This window comes from Polypterus senegalus, chromosome 12 (genome assembly GCF_016835505.1).
Source record: "Polypterus senegalus isolate Bchr_013 chromosome 12, ASM1683550v1, whole genome shotgun sequence".
NCBI classification, from domain to species: domain Eukaryota; kingdom Metazoa; phylum Chordata; class Cladistia; order Polypteriformes; family Polypteridae; genus Polypterus; species Polypterus senegalus.
The window spans coordinates 55,642,422-55,658,815 of record NC_053165.1 but is presented as its reverse complement, the minus strand read 5'-3'; the positions used below and the strand labels follow the sequence as shown (position 1 = coordinate 55,658,815).

Genomic DNA, 16,394 nt, shown 5'->3' with positions numbered 1-16,394 from the left:
AGTTAATTATTTTCCTTTTTATCCCCTGTTGGAGTCCTTAGCTGCAGTGGCAGCGTTTTTTGCTTGCTGCCTGTTCCCTGCTAAGATGACTGGTCTTATCATCAGTGCAAATAAGGTGGAGTGCTTTGGCCAATCTTGAGTTTGCCATCACCCGAGTCAGGTTTACCTTTGTTTCATCTCCATGCTGCACGTTACTCTGGAGCCCTGCACTGTGAATGAAGCATGTAGAATTCAGCTGTTGCAGTTTTCTCCAAACAATATTCATCAGACACCTTCACCCCAGCAATTTGGAGGATGGTGTTGTTGTGGCTGTTTTCCTAATACCTTTGTTCATTCAGCATTGGTTTCTCTTCCAAATTTCTGGATTTACTGGGTTCAACCTGTGCATCCAATTTGTTTTACTTTCCTTCATGCACAATTCTTTAGTATTTTTCTAAAAAATAAAGGATAAATCAAACTGTATATTCAGTACTCTTTTAGCTCCTGGCAGCCATGTCCCTAATACTTAACAGGATAAAAAGGATACAAAGAGGATTTATTCTGTAAAGATAAAACACACATGCACTGGAATGGAGAAATGAGGTGCTATTCTGTATTCCTGCATCAGTCTTGTCAAGTCAGAGTAACCTAAATATGGTTAAAAAAAAGTGCACTTTTGAACTTAATGTGCCAGTATTTACAGAGCGCAGTGAAATCTAAGAAAATGTGGAAAGTCACGGTGTCCAGGGAAAGACCACTGCTAAGGCGCCCTCCACTTGTTTATTTCACAGACCTCTTAGACGGCCATGAGTATTCATCTTCTTCCATTAGCCACTCACATACAGTGAAACCTCAGGTCACAAACATCTCGGGTTACGACCAAAAAGTTTGCCAGACTTTTGCATCTGTTTACGACCACAAGCCAGTTTTCCTTCCGGTTCGTATGCACCGATCATTTCTGCACGTGTTCAGTCTCTCCCTGTGCAGCGAGCGAGACAGAGAGAGCGTGAGAAGGCAGTTAAAGAATGCACCGAGCTTGTTTTTAAAGAGACTGATTCCAGCATTGTTTTAATCTCGTTGTATTTAACAAAGACTTTTTTCTATTTTCACTTCACTTCTGTTTTTATGGGATCTTTTATTTATTGAAGGATTCTGAAAGCACTGCACTTTAATTTGGACTTTGTTTTTGATTGTTGTTTTGTTGATTTTAATAAAAGCACTTGGCACTTTTTGCACCATCCGATTGCTCCATTGCAGTGCTTCACTGTCGTGCTCACTGGTAACATTACTGACGGTGACGGGTTTAAGGGCTCCCGGAAGCGAGATGGGAGCATGCAGCGAACCCACATCTTCACAGACTTTACCTCAAAACTATAATCTCCTCTCCACCCAGTTCCTCCTCACTTCCTTCATGCCAGAACTCGACTCATGCAAGGTTAGTTTTATTGGTTGGCTATGGTTAGTTTTTGTGTAAATTACGGATTTTTCAACTGGTCGTTTTTTTCTCTGTGCTTAAAACTCATTAAAAAAAGTGTTTACAGAGAGCGGTTCAGAAGGCTATAGCGTGATCTCATGCAAGGGTAGTTTTCTCTGTTCAAGGTTTTCTCAGTGTTATTCAATGTTTGTACATTTATAATAGGTATAATTATCTATTTTTGTGCTTAAAAATCTTTAAAAAAATATATATATTTACATACAGCTTGTATGGTCCAGAACGGATTAATTTTATTTAAATACAATCCTATGGAGGAAATTACTTCAGGTTGAGGTCCAAATAAGAGGCTTTTTGTTTTCTAGTCTCATTTTTTTTTTTTTTTTTTTTAAACCATTCATATACTTGTTACTGTATCAGTTTTCTGGCCTCACATTGCTTTTTGTAGTCAGAAGATATTTTCTTAAAAGCTTCACTTTAATGTTTTGATGAAAGTAACATTTAGATTGTGCAGCCTCTAAAACATACAGTGCCACATATGACAGAATAAATTGCTCTTTAAATCAAGGCAGACAAGCAAACAGTAGACACAAATGCATGGCATGCAGACACCGCTTTCCGACTCACTCTTCTTTTCATGTACGTCAGATGTGCTTCCAAAAGTTTAAAAAAGCATTAGAAAATACAAAAATAGAAGTTCCACTAATTGACAATGTGAAAACTGCAATAAAGATGAATATGTGGAGTGAAAAAAGCAAGAAGTGGACTCATTGTACCTTGACACATAAAAAACATCTTACGGGGGACTCTTAAAAGATCTTTGTAATATTAAAAAAAAAAAAAAAAAGTGTACAAAACCTTTAGAAACAGGACCTGAGAAATCTCTAACCTAAGAAAGGGAAATCTGTTCTTAGCCATTGCAGTTTTCCCCTCAAGAGGAGATTAGCTATGAGAATAAGCAATTACTGGTCATATCTGAAATCAATCAGCGAGTGTGCACCATCATGCTCTTTGTGAATCAGTGCAGCTCTGACTGTCTGTCACCATAAACATCACGGGCAGAAAACCTGCTATAAAAAAGCAGTGCACCATTCACTTACAATATTAGCCAAGGGCATCCTTACCATTCACAAGCAGAAAAGAGATGCCCAAGCACAGAGGTAACTGCCTTTTAAGAATTCCGATAGAGCTAGCTGGAAATGAATCCCCCCCAAACAACAAAGCAAAGAAGTGCTCAGTGGTGTTAAACAAGCAACTTAAAAAAAAAAAAAGCCAACAGTTCGGGTGATCAAAACCCACAACATTTCATCAGGCACTATGCCACACAAGGCAAGGCTGCCAAGGCCATTAAGCTTTAAATGCACTGATCCTCTCCCCTCCTTCAACACCATGAAAACACGCAAATAAAAACATAACCCCCTGCAATGGACTGACTGTAGCATTCCCAAATTAACATGAACACATGAAGAGGCATCAGGTTTAGCTTGATTTTGTCCTTTACAATTAGTAGGGGTGAATATGGGCCATAAACACCCACGGGCATCCAGCCACGACCATCTGGGAGATTGTGCTCTGAGCAATCACAGAATAAAGTCCATCTTGCTACCCTTACTTTGCTATGGATTAGGTAACATTTGCTAAATAATATCCCATTACATAAAAACAGCTTTTCTGCTGTTTAGTCACAAAGTACCAAAGGCACTAACTTATTGTCCACTTAAAGAACAGCTTCAGAAACGTGACTGGGCTCCTGACTTTGAAAGCCGAGGGTGTGGCTGTGTGGCCTGCCGACATGCGCCTTGTCTGGTTTGTCAGAACAGGTGCATGTACTGTGGAGCGGGCACTGGCGCGGGAGGCTGGGGCTTTACAGGGGTACAGACAGAGCACTGCTTTCCCACTTCAGTAATTGCTTTTTGTCTCCTGCAGCTTGTTTCCAGCTTTAAATCAAAAAAGCAATCTCTGTCAGTGATGGCTCAATTAATATTTAAACAAGAGTTTTTATCTGCCGCTGTATGCTATTTATTTTGTCTTCGCTGAATGGTGCTATGGTAGTTGCAAAGCTGATTCAGGATAAAATAATAAATACATCTTAAAAGATTTTTCTTTCATATCAAGTAGGATCAAGTAGGATCAGTATACACAACCACACACAGCGGTGTCTTACCAAAACAAATCATTAGGTAAGCCGATCACAACTCACCAGCTAACTGCAGGACGTGCACTAGCTGTGCATGACGACTGTTAGAAGTGTGAGAAACCAGAAGTAACCTTCAGGAAATAAGGGTGCAGGGTGAGAAATCACTTGCTCCCTTTATGACTGACAAACACCTTCATCTGACATGAGGTGGACCGTGGGCTCCAATCCACTCATCACCACCTGGCCGAACACATCCTACCCCTGCCAAACATAAGGCCCACTTTGTCCAGTTGTTTAAAATTCCCAACTGGACGATAAGCAAATGGGAAGGAGCCAAGCAGGCAAATGCTTCCTTCTGTTTTGCTGCCTTTTTAATTGCTGTAGGCAAGTCGATAGATGCTGTTACCTAATTATACTGATTCATTTCTAAAAATGCTGCTCACAATTAGGTGGTGATGCTTTTTCAATTAGCAGATGATAAACAAACAAGCGACTAGCTTTGTTAAATGCTGGAAAAAATGCTGGCATTAAGCTCAATTTGTTAGAAAACAGTAGTGCTGTAGAGTATACAGGGAGCGCGTATATCCAACTCCTTGCCCACCTGTGTCCTTCATTGGCGGCCTGCGTGCTTTCTATCTTGTGGTTTGGTTCAGATAAAAGTGGAAGTCTTGCTTTTCATGTTTAAATCGATGCCAAAAAAAAACAGAAGCCAGGAAGATACGCTGCTTCTGTGAGTGAACAGGTCAGACTTTCACTCAAAAGCCAGATTTGCAACACTCCTCGTTTCTACCCTACACTTGTACTTGACTGATCAAACACAGCAGATTAAATGTGGGTAAAGTACAGGGGCCTTTGTGTGCTAGAGAAAGCCTGTCATGAGGAGCAGTGAGCACCAGTTATTTTAGGGGGGAAAAAAAAAATTGGGATGGGTTGGATGGTGGGGGTGAAGGTTCATGTGGTCCAACACCTACACTATTTCAGCCTTCAGCCATTAATGAACAGTTGAAATTATTGCTGCTGATACTACTCGCCTTTATGGCAGTTTTCCTTTCTTTCCCTTTCTTTGTTCCTTGGCCTAATCCTGTATGTGTGGGCTGCTAAGTTTAATGGAAACAATTTATTAAGTCCGGCTTAAAATGCCATCTGCTGCTAAGCCTTGCAAAGCCGCTAAGCCCTTCGTTTCGCCTCTAGCTTGCTGTGCTCACGCTCGCTGTAATGCGCTGTTTAAAATGAGCACAACGGGTCAAAATTAATCAGGATTACAAGGGCACAAATCCACTTCAAAATGGGTTTTCTGCAATCTTTCTTTTCTGTCCCAAAGGCGACCTTCCAGGTACCCACAACAAACCAGCTATATAAAAATAACTGTCCCCCAACGCCTGCTGTTTTACTGCATTGGCAAGACCACTAAGCGAAATGGAGCTCAGAAGAAAGCGGGCCAAAACAAAAACAAACAACAACAAAACTTTAGGCAAGACTTTCGCCATCTCTTAACATCTCCACACAGACACACAGATAGGGTGGAATATTTCAGATGCTGCACATTGTATTCAGATAAGGGGCAAGCATTGCCACATGTACATCCACTAACATTAGCAACCTCATGAGTTTGGAAAGGCTCCCATTATTCCTATTTTAAAATATTATTCATTATTTCTGCTTCACAGGCCTTCCAAAACCCTAATCTTTCCTCCAGCTTTTACTTAAGGATCAAATGAAACATCTGTGTTCCACAGCATGCCCCTGCCCACATCCAAGTTACCACAACTGCTTTTATCTTCAGTCGAGTCTGTCTCTTGCTGACTGTTGGCACCGACGTGGAATTACAAGAATTCACATACATGTCTCAGACAAATCAGGGTATCTCTGCAAACCACAGCCATTGAGGGGATCTGGCCAAAGGAATGTGAACAACTAAGATGGCTTTTGCAGTCATCGTCTTCAGCTTACCACCAGTTCTGGTCACCCAGCTTGTAAAAGGCTTACTGTTATTGAGCAAATTAAAAGGAGTAGTGATGCACACATCAGCTTATGTGAGATGACTTTTTCAAAAAAAGAGGAGTGCAGTGCATCTGCCTAATTCATCAATCAACACCTCCTACTCAGGGTGACAAACCAAATCACTGAGCATGGGGTCACAGCACCGGTGCAAAAAATATGAGCAACATCCACACTTCTACATTTTCATTTAAAAATTGTGTTTAAAAACCAACATAATCTCTTCCCACAGAAGCACTTTCTCATCTTTCAAAGTATCTCTATCCACACTAAAACAACCAAAAACATACAGGATATAGCAGTTCACCTACACTGGGCATGTCGTCGCCAAAGGAAAAATCTTGTGGTGGCATTGCAGAACTGTGGTAACCGGTCAATTACAGTATTTGCCTTTTGCGCATATATGTAGCATTCAAATTGTACAAAAATGAAACTTAGATGGATACAAGTCAGCAACATAACAAGCACCATAGATAGCGACGGTCATATTCCTGCTATGTTGGAATGTGGTTTTCTTCCGTGAAGAGCGACCAGTCAGAGAATGAGAAGTTGTAAACACCAGGATCCAAGACCATGAAATAAGCACAAACAAATCAGAGCACGATTAGAGTCTTTGTTTGTATGCATTACAACACTGAGGCTGTGTTTTCAGAAGTATGCAGCTCTGGAAAGCAGTTTCCATTTTCATAGGTTGAAAACATCGGGGTGGTGTGGATGAAAGGCAGTAACGGAGAGTAGTATCTGTGATTTTAAATTTAAACGCAGTGGTGTGGACGGGGCCCAAGACGGACCCCAACAGTCACCTTACACATACGGTCAGGCACTATAGTCCCACCAGTATATTAGCACATCTCCAAACTACCAATTGTATGGCTTTGTTCATTTTGTAATTCCTGTGTCTTTCTTTTTTTAGATTCCAATTTGCAAAGAATTCTAGTGGAATTTATATTGATATTCAGTTCTAAAGATTCCCACTGAATAAATAAATACACAAAGTTCCTTCTGTTTCTAAAACTGTTACAGTATTTTATTCCATCTCCCAAGGAGTTAACGGTGTAACCACAAGGACTGAGAACAAATGTGGTATTCCATCAGTGGGAGAGAACTGTAGGTAATGGACTAAGGAGTGCCATCTTGCTCTGCGAGGCCTATAAGCATGCGGACTTGAATGTTTAGAAGTATATATCACACCAAGAGTTCCTGGCACAATGGGACACAAATCCAAAGGTAATGTCTGAATACACCACAAAACAGCAAAGAATCATTTGACAAACATCAGTATGGTTTGTTTTTTGTACTTATATGTGGGTCCTGTCTCTGCATGTGTCACATCTTGAGATGTGGCCCAACAGTACCTTCATTATCAGGGAAGACACAGAAGCACATCTACTTCACCTCAAAACCACAATATGCACGGAGAGCCTCAAATGATCATTGACAGCACAAGGGTTTGAAGAGCCTGAGGCCTGGGCTGTACTGGCAGTCTTTCTATTGACACAACATGCAGTCTTGCATACTTGAGGCCTACTCTGTAACAGCTTGCACCCACTTTCAAAGAACGGGGACACAGCCAACAAAAAGCCACAATAAAGCCTCTTCAGGATTAAAAAGTTACGTCTAGTTTCAGTCTGTGCCTTGCATTGATCCGGAGGGCCTGGAAATTTTGGTGAAATGAAAGAGATTTTTTCCTTGTTTTGTAGTTACCAGCACCCCCACTCTCCTCAACTCCCACTTAATCCATCCCAGCTGAACTAAAAAGCAGCTTTCCAGCTCAGATTAAGATGACATTGCAAGGGTTAGATCTCTGGGTGGGAAGGCCTTACTGTTTGGGTAACTGAGACAAAAGCCATCAAGTACACTAGTGGCTGGTGCATTTGTTAACCTAATGTCCGGGCCACATCATCTTCTCCATATACTGTGTTAAACAACAAAAGTACAGAGGAGGAAGGGTGTAACAATACAATGTGATATGCCAGCAAAACAGTTTAGGGTCAGGAAAACCTCAGTCTTACCTTTGCTGGAAGCCGGAGAGAAGAGCTTCTCTGATCCAACATCAGATGCCTGCAAAAAACAACAAAAAGGAAGCACAAAGATGAGAGAAACGTGGGCAGCAGATCTTCAATTCTGATCAAGTAAAACACCAAACTTGTACATCTCTGCAGGGTCTATGGAATGCAATCTAAAAAACTATTTCAGAAATAAATCATAAAAACGGAGATAGTAACCCTATTAGGACAACAGTGCTGCTCCTTTATACTGACAAACAAATGACAACGTTAGTTATACACAAACACAAAGTCTCTCAGGTGTATCAAACAACTGGTGGTACCAATTTGAAGAAAAGAACAATCACTGTCAGAAAACCAGCATAAATAGATAGTTTATAGGTCAGTCACAAAAGTGTGCTCACGGCACCCGTAAAACACATACAAAGCACACAATTCAAATAGCTGTATTTTGAAAGGGGTATCTTTAAAAGAATCTAATTAGTTTGAGAGATAGAACAAAAAACGGCTAGCCCTGTGCTAGTCATTTAAACCACGTGGGGCTGGAGGTCATGGCATTAATTAGCACACTACAGGAACACGTCTCGACCTGAGTGACAATCCGCTGCTGATCTTGAAATGGTTCAGTCCGAGGCATGCATCAAATGTGCTACACAAGGCAGGCAGATACTTGTGTCTCCACTTTGCCTGCTAGGTCCAAATCCTGTGCCCTGTTGCTGTCTGTACAGAATCCCAACATATCTGCATAGGGTTTCAACACAGCCCCTTATGCATGCTATTTAGGTAGAATGGCGGTTGCCAATTAGTTGTGTCAATGTGATGATGGGTTGGATTCCTGTCCTAGGAAAAGGCACCCCACATCCCAGCTTGAGGATGTACAAATTCTTTTAGGGCTTGCCACTGCCATCTAACACCACTGGCACCATCGCAGTGTGAAGTCATTGCACTTAAGGGAACAGACTTGAAGGCCCTCAAGGTGCTCTCCCTTAAAACAGAGACCCAGCACCCCATTTGTGTCCCTGTGTCTGTTTAACTCAGAATCCATGAAAGAATTCACTGTAGAAAAAAGCACCTGCTTTGTTTCATTTCTCACTAAGCAGCCCCCACCCCGCCCCCATTCCATGTGGCTATCCTCTGTAAACTTTGACCTCACATCATCTGGCCCATGGCACAATAATCACACTTCCTCCTTAGGTCTCGACATGTCATTAAACCTGTCAAAAATGCAGACAATAGGAAAAAAAAAACAAACTCCAATACCATTAAATACACAAACGGAATAAGAGCAGGTTTATTTTCAAGTTCAGGCTTTTTCTGAAAGGCACACAAGTGATGCAGTCAAAGAGAAAAATCAAACAAAGCTCCAAGATTGGTACCAGATGGTCCATACTGTAACTCCTGAATGGCTCGGCTTATCTCGCCTTATAAAAAAGAATGTAAACTTTCAGCCATGTACTTCTGTTTATCTATGGTCTCACAGTGTTGGAAATATAATTTCCTGTGACACAATCTGCACTTTGTCTTTGGTTCTCTAATTATTGGTAACATCTGCTGTTTCCTCTCTAGATCTGCGTTCTTTTTTACATTTGATTAGGGGTTGGATTCCTGCAGCCTTGCTGCTGCTTTAACTCTTTACTCCCAGGATCAGAGGTGTGCCTCGTGCCAGTGCAACGCTCTGCATGGCTCGCCACCTGTATGGCCCAGTATTTCCAGGAATGTCCTCAGACCAGACAAGTGTTTGCAATATGACACGCCTGCCTTTTTATTTGAATGTGCTTCTATATTCTAAGACTACACCTGTTCAAAGACTGTCATGGAAGACAGATTCCTGTGTCCTTTCTCCAGGTCGGGCTTCTGTAGAACGTATCACTGACTCTTACCATGACGTTGTGTGCAAGCAGTGGTGTTTAAATGTTAACACAAATAGCCTGCCTCTCGACAAGGCCAATCATTTTACTCTTCCAGGGGCACACAAGTTCTCTTAATATCAGCCGAGTACCAGCTTTATAGCTGACCATGTGCACACTTTTACTTCACAGTATGACAGTGGCTTCAGTTTACTAAAGTGGCTCCTACAGTCCCCAGACTTCACTGCAATACACCATTTGGGATGAGGTGGAAAGGGAGGTTTGTAGTATAAATGCAGGGCCAAAACAATTTGCAGGAACTACACAATGCTCCAAAGCTGGCGTGGACCAAACTTTCCAAGTAATATTTCCAGAACTTTGTTGAACTGAAAACATTCAGAGGCCATTAGATAGGTAGGTCTAATAAAGCGGCCACTGAGTGCATACGACACAGTTATGCAAAATGTAATGCAACACTAAGAAAGTTGAACTGCTTCTTGAGGACTCTTCTGCTTTATCTTAATTCTTTGAAACATCTGCCATTGATCACAGCCAACATCCTTGAAGCCCTCCTGAACTGCTCTTCCAAGATGGCACTATTGCATTAGTCTGCTTTTCTATAGTCCAACTCTTCCTCTTTTGCACTGAAGAAATACTTTGTGATCCCATCATATCTTTACAGGATTTCCAGAGTTCCCTTATCAGCCTTGTCCTATCCACACATTATCCCACCACTAGCTCAATGTCCAATGTTAAATTACTGTCAAAAGGTTACTTCTGCTTTGCGTGTCCTAACAACAAACTGGCCTGTCATTATTGTCTGATAGATATACTGTAAACCTAACGGACATCAGAAGTCCTCTGGTGCTGGATGTTTCACTATTCTAGAGGCTCATGTTGCACTGCTTCTGATTGGCCCTGCACGTTTATTCTTCAGATGACTCTTTGATACCTATTGTGTTGATTCCATACTGCCAATCCACTTTCCTCTAGTTTTTGTTTTCAATCACATATGAAATTATGACCCTTGCGCTTCATCTCTTATCTTCCTGCCTGATTCCCTTGTGACCCTATACTTGACTTTAAAAAAATGGACAGATGGGTGTCAATTGTTCACCATTGTTCATTCATCTGCCCATGCACTGTTAAACAGACAGCCCCACTCCGGTAATAAACAGTGTCTACCCAGTGTGCACTGGATCACAAAATGAGTCAGTAGTGGGACTGAAGCAGACCTGACCGCACAATGACCTGGCTAATAGGGTGCTACACTGCCACCTTCTACTGTTCCCATTGTTAACTTATCTCCTCAGATGGGGCTTCTTCTGTTCTACGGTCATTAATGTCATGTGTACAGAGTAGAGTGAAATACTTACTTGCATGTGCTAATCAGCATGCAACACGTCAGAACAGAAACAATTAAAAGACCCTTTGCTGTGTTAATTATCTGTATTAAGAGAAAAGCAACAGTGACTGTTTAGCAAGCACTTAAGTACACAGCTGAGATGACAGCAAGGCTCCACCAAATGCCTTTATGATTTAACACAACCACAAAGGATCGGCTCCATCCAATCAACTTGTGGCATGCATGCAGGGACACTGCTCAGTGATTACCACTACTGTGGGCAGTACACTTTAACAAACCAATTCAAAAAAGTCTGGCATGAACAATTTTGTGAAGAAGCCACAATGGACATAACCCTCTCCATTATTAAATGGGGATGCAGAGCTCTCTTCCAACCATGGGAATGTGTAACCCCACTAGCAAAAGAATAACTGCTACACACTACACGTTATCCCAGATGGGCCTGGCAACCCCACTCTACCTGATATGAAAACTGACGCCATGATACATAACAACAAATAAATGAAGACAAACAGAGCTATAATGCCATAAAACAGCACAGCGGCAATCCAGTCCAAGACGGACAAACAAACACCCGGATTTTGCTGGATATAAACATGACGCTTTAGTCCAAAGCAGGTGCATTTTCTTATAGTAGAAAGTCAGAAAGACAATTTTGTCTTCCTCAGCTGCTTTCTAATTTTCCAGCACTGAATTAACCCCTGTAATCCTTCCTTTTGTGGACACACACTGATGTAGCTGTTTTGTGAATTTATACATTCAGTACCCATTACATTTTTATGTCTTCATTTTATGGTATCGGGAAATGAGGTAAATGAACTTCTAAGTACTCTCTTATGGATAGCCAGTGTAAGTCGTCCCACCACAGCAGCTGGCGTGGCAGCAGTCGTCAGTTGTCTGCTGGCAGAGTTGACATGCCACTCTTTTGAGGCACCCCATTTGTCTACCCAGCAGTTCTGAGCAGTCATTCAATAAAGATTCTTCATAATTACAAACAGAACATGTTAAGCCATGATTACATTTCAGACCACTTTTTACATTTGCTGCCTGGCCTCCAAGTGGCTCCCAAACCTGTGTGTTTCTGAGGCATTTTTCGAAAGCTGATAGACAGATTACTTGTCAAAGTGCATACAGAATAGAATGCCTTTGCTAGTTGCACTTTCAGGAGGTCCACTTCTATTCCATAAGTGAGCGCCCACCTGCCTCGGCACACTTCAGAAAGCTGGCTGTCACTCACATGGAGCCAGCTGTTGGAATGTGTTTGTGTTAACAGTTTTCATTCAGTGTTTATAGAACAATGGCAGTACCACAGTGAACATCTGTGCACACAGAACCGAAAGCCTTCACAACAAGGAACCTGTTGCCGTTGAAAGGTCACTCAAGTCAGACTTTCATACACTGTGCCATTCAAGTCTATAAAGGAATGAAGCCATTATAATTAGCTGCTTAGCAGTCTCAACCAAATCCACCCTCAGGACCAATTTCCTGCAAAAAGCAATTGTGTCCAAGTCTATCAAATCACTTTCCTTATTCTGTAACACAGCAGCTTTCAAATGTAAGTGGGGGCAGGGTGGAGAAAAGATAAACACACACTTTTTTTTTTGTTTCCAAAGGAAGCAAGGAAATACAATTATTTTAAATGAAGGAAATGTAAGCCACGTTGCTAGAGGCTTAGGCCCTCAAAGCGTACCGCAGGAAGCCCAACCTCTGAGAATGTCTGCTATCTGAGCCCAAGGCTTTGGGCCCAGTCTTGCCTCTGGAGGACCATCAGCGGTCCTCAGCTTTCCTTCTCTACACCATTCATTAGCAAGCTTTATGATTCAGCTTCCTTTGCGCCGTAAAAGGGCCCCTGAGGAAAACGACAGAGCTCTATGGAGGTCACAGGGCTCAGAGAAGCAGCTGCTAAAGCCTCCTGTTTTATGTGGAAAGGAGGGGCTGGAATTTATCCCACCAACACACTGCAAAGTCTCCCAGAAGATCAATAAAAAGGTAAATAATACCATTTGACAAACTGAACTACACTCAGCTGTTTTGTTTTAAAGCAAAGCATATCTTGGAGATTTTCTTTCTCAGTCCCCGAGCCTACTGGCCCATAAGCCTAGCGGAGAAAACACAATTCTTACGTGGAGGAGTCCGTTTATTACCTCAGGTTACCATCATCACCATCTCTACACAAACGGTAATACTTGAAAGATCCAGTGGTGACAGCAGGGACAGCGTTCCGATTTGCATCTAATCTAGACGGGATCTCACATGTTCTTGATGATGGCCACTGAAGAGCATGTCAATGAAATGTGTCTCCTCGCAAAGCACAAACCTGATCTGGTCAGAGTGTGAGAGTCTCCTTCAGGTGCAGTTTATCTAGTTTCAATACCAGGAGATCAAGATGGGGAGAGACATGTCATTCCATCTCTGAATGACATCATCACAGACTTGTTTCTTCAAACAGGCAGGTGAGCAACAAACACACTGTTTTGAGGTCTGTACTTCTGCTCCACAGAAAGAAGATACCCTCAGATGTTAGCCATTTAGTAGCACAACCTGGAGTCAAATATGAACACAAAGTGGCGCCTTCAGTTCCTCAGCTGAAACCCAATGAGTTAAGCAGGACACAGAAGGACGAGTGCTCTGTCAGGTATGAGACAGCCATGTGCAGGCCCTCAAATATGGAGTTACTCCACCACAAGATCCTTTCCCAATACAGCCCGCTTATGTCTTGTACAGCAGTAGGCCGTTTTTGGCATGGAGCAATCCCAGACGAGAGCCAAACTATATCTGGAAGGTTGAGCAGCCTGTTATGACACCAGCAAGGTGCCGGCAAAGGCGGTGCTGTCAGCAAGCGGTCAGTGAGATGCAGTGCGTGTGTGCTGGCAGACGAGCCTGCTTCCCCTACTTCTGTCACCGACAGCTGGGACCCTGGCCAAAGACCACAAGCCACTGTTTTTTTGTGATGTTTATGTAATAAGGCCACGTCATGGTGCCAGATGTGGTGCTGCTGGCCCAGTCCTCAGACAGGTTCCTATCTTTCCATTGTTTTTCTATTTAAATGAATGCCATCACATGCTTTTACACTTGATCACAATTAAGCTGCCTTGCTGTTCAAATGGACAGTTTTGCACAAACCCTTTCCAGATTTTAGAGGCTGTTCTCCAGGTTTGGCTCATGCCTTAATTCAGAGGTTTTATCACAGTAGGGACACGGGTCACGGGGCTCACACTGAAAGATATTTGGCTGGCCCAGCACCTTGTTCTGTGGCACCAGTGCAGACTTATCAGCTGGTGGTGTGGAAATGAAATTAAAGCAGAGAGCGTGTCAAATTCTGCAGGAGCAGCAGCTCCGTCTCTATACGAGAACAGCCGGGAAGTATGCCTGGCCTTCCCATGGGCCTGTGACGGCTAAGCAAATAAACAACTTGTGAAGTGCAATGAAAATATCACCAGGCTTCCAGGCAGTGTTCAATGGCATCCCTTCATGCAGCTACCCAGCTGTGCAGAACCATCACTGCCAAGTACACAGATGAACACAGAAAGGTGAGACGTGAGGCAAAGCATGCCACTCAGGATGTAGGTCACCTTCCTGCAGGCCAAATGGCATCTCAAAATGGAAAAGATTTTCAAGGAGGTGGTCAGACAGAGCAGCGGTGCTTTGGTGCATTTGTTCAGTGTGCTCCACGTACCCCTGGAGAGACTTGCCTCCCAGTTCCACCTCCCGTCTCCCTCCACTTATCTTTTCACTTCAAGGCAAAGGGGGCGTTAGCATTACATACCAACTAAATAGAGACAAGGACAAGACAGTCAAATGAACTATGAGCTCGATTTTGCTTTCCTTAACAAGTGAATGTAAAGCAAAACTGAAAGTACCTTTAAAAAAATGAAGCCTGAATTGATAACCAAGTTATTATATATTAAATAGTAATAATATTAAAACCAAGATCAAATTAAAAAAGAATGTCAAAAAAGCACACTGGCCATGGTGCTGTAACCCTGGTATCAAGTTAAATACCAAGATCTTTAAAAACAGCAGCGCACATTGATAAGAAGAAAGGTGAAAAACTCAAAGTGAACATCTCCACGATGCCAGAAAGGTCTCAGTGATTGACAAATAGGCAGTACAGGAAGATGAGCTGGAACGGAGGTGGCTGGCTTATTGGAATAAAATCACTATGTCTGTCCACCAACATTTCCCACCAAGTGCCACTTTTTAATGGCCACATGCTTCCCATTTTACTGAGTGGAAGTTGTGAATTAACATGAGCTGGGAAAGGGCAGCTATGGCAGTGCTGCTGATGCTTGTATAGCACACAAATAACATCTTCACTTTCACTGTCTGTCAAATGGGCACAAAGAGTGGTGAGATGATGCTGCCCAGTTCTCAGCTGTAGTTTATGTACCGCACTGCTGAAAGCACCCAGAAGACAAAGGAAATTCATCAACTGCTTCACTAACGCAGCCCACAATTTCAATTGAATTGAATAGAGGACAGCGGAACTCTTCCAAAAAATATGGTCAAGTGCTCACCGGCGCTATCAGCTTTGGGGTTTGTGGGGCCGGGCTGCGGACTATTGTATTTAGAGCCGATAGGAGGCCATACACAAGAATCAAGTCATCATTGTGCCAAATCAGCAGTCACTGTCACACTGGGACGTTGTCATTGTAGTTAGGACCATGTGCAAAACTAAAGTTAACAGACCAGAAATGAGAGAAAAGCGCAACAAAATGGAAATAGAACTTCTTTGCTCAAAAGTGTTTTGGAATTCTGGGACAAACCAATGAGTCATGTAACGGTAAAGCAGTGCGAGTTCTGTGAAGAATACTCGAAAGGGCAAATGACGTACTGCATTAACACTCCCAATAGCTACAGAAGGGAATGGTCCTCACTAACTTTGGGTTTGGATTTATATACTCTCACTGAAAACTCACATGTCAGTGCTCCTTACCACTATGTCACCACGTTGAGACAGCAAAAATACTGGTCATGTGCCAAACCATGTGGTTTGTGCAGTCAGATAGGCTTATCACCTACTGCTTGGTAAAAGCTCCGCTAAGTAGTCACAGTGGCCACAGTAGATCCTCAGCTATCAGGTGAGATCATCCACAAGAACAGGCTGGCTGGCACATAGTAGTATGGAACTAAAAACTGAGGAGCATGGGTCGATATACTGGAGGAAAACAGCAGGTGAAGAGTGATTCCACTCAACATGTGCTTCACCTGCTTTCAGAGACTTGATCTTTTAAACACGCAGCACTCTGTCTCTTCTTACTAATGTAATGTCTTTGTAATCTGAGCCTGCACTGATGATGATGGATGAGGACTGGCTTGCACAGATGGAAGCAGCCTGGCTGATGGTTGCATTAAATCAAAGCAAGAAGAGTTTGCCTTGCTGCGCCATCAAAATACTGTCACTTGACAAGACACAGAATTTCAGCATACCAATGTCAGCATGTGTCCAGAGGCAAACACTAATGAAGCCCTCACTGGTTATGTGGTGACATTTAATACTTGTTTTCCTAATACACTGCTGAAAATCACATTCTCGTTCATCCAATCAGAGCTGTTTATCCAGAGGCCTGTACTGACGTGGCCATAGCATTTCATGACTGAAGCTGCACCCCACATATCTACTGCATTT

General features: G+C 42.5%; 1 protein-coding gene across 6 annotated transcripts in view; it reads right to left on the bottom strand.

Moving 5' to 3' along the window:
- The window catches only part of fbrsl1 (fibrosin-like 1), a 494,424-nt gene that overhangs the window by 52,878 nt on the left and 425,152 nt on the right, over positions 1-16,394 (bottom strand). For all 6 annotated transcript variants that reach the window (XM_039771449.1, XM_039771451.1, XM_039771450.1 and 3 more), the window contains exon 6: positions 7,559-7,607. In XM_039771449.1, the coding sequence (XP_039627383.1) occupies positions 7,559-7,607 (49 nt within the window). The remainder of the gene's footprint in view (positions 1-7,558; positions 7,608-16,394) is intronic.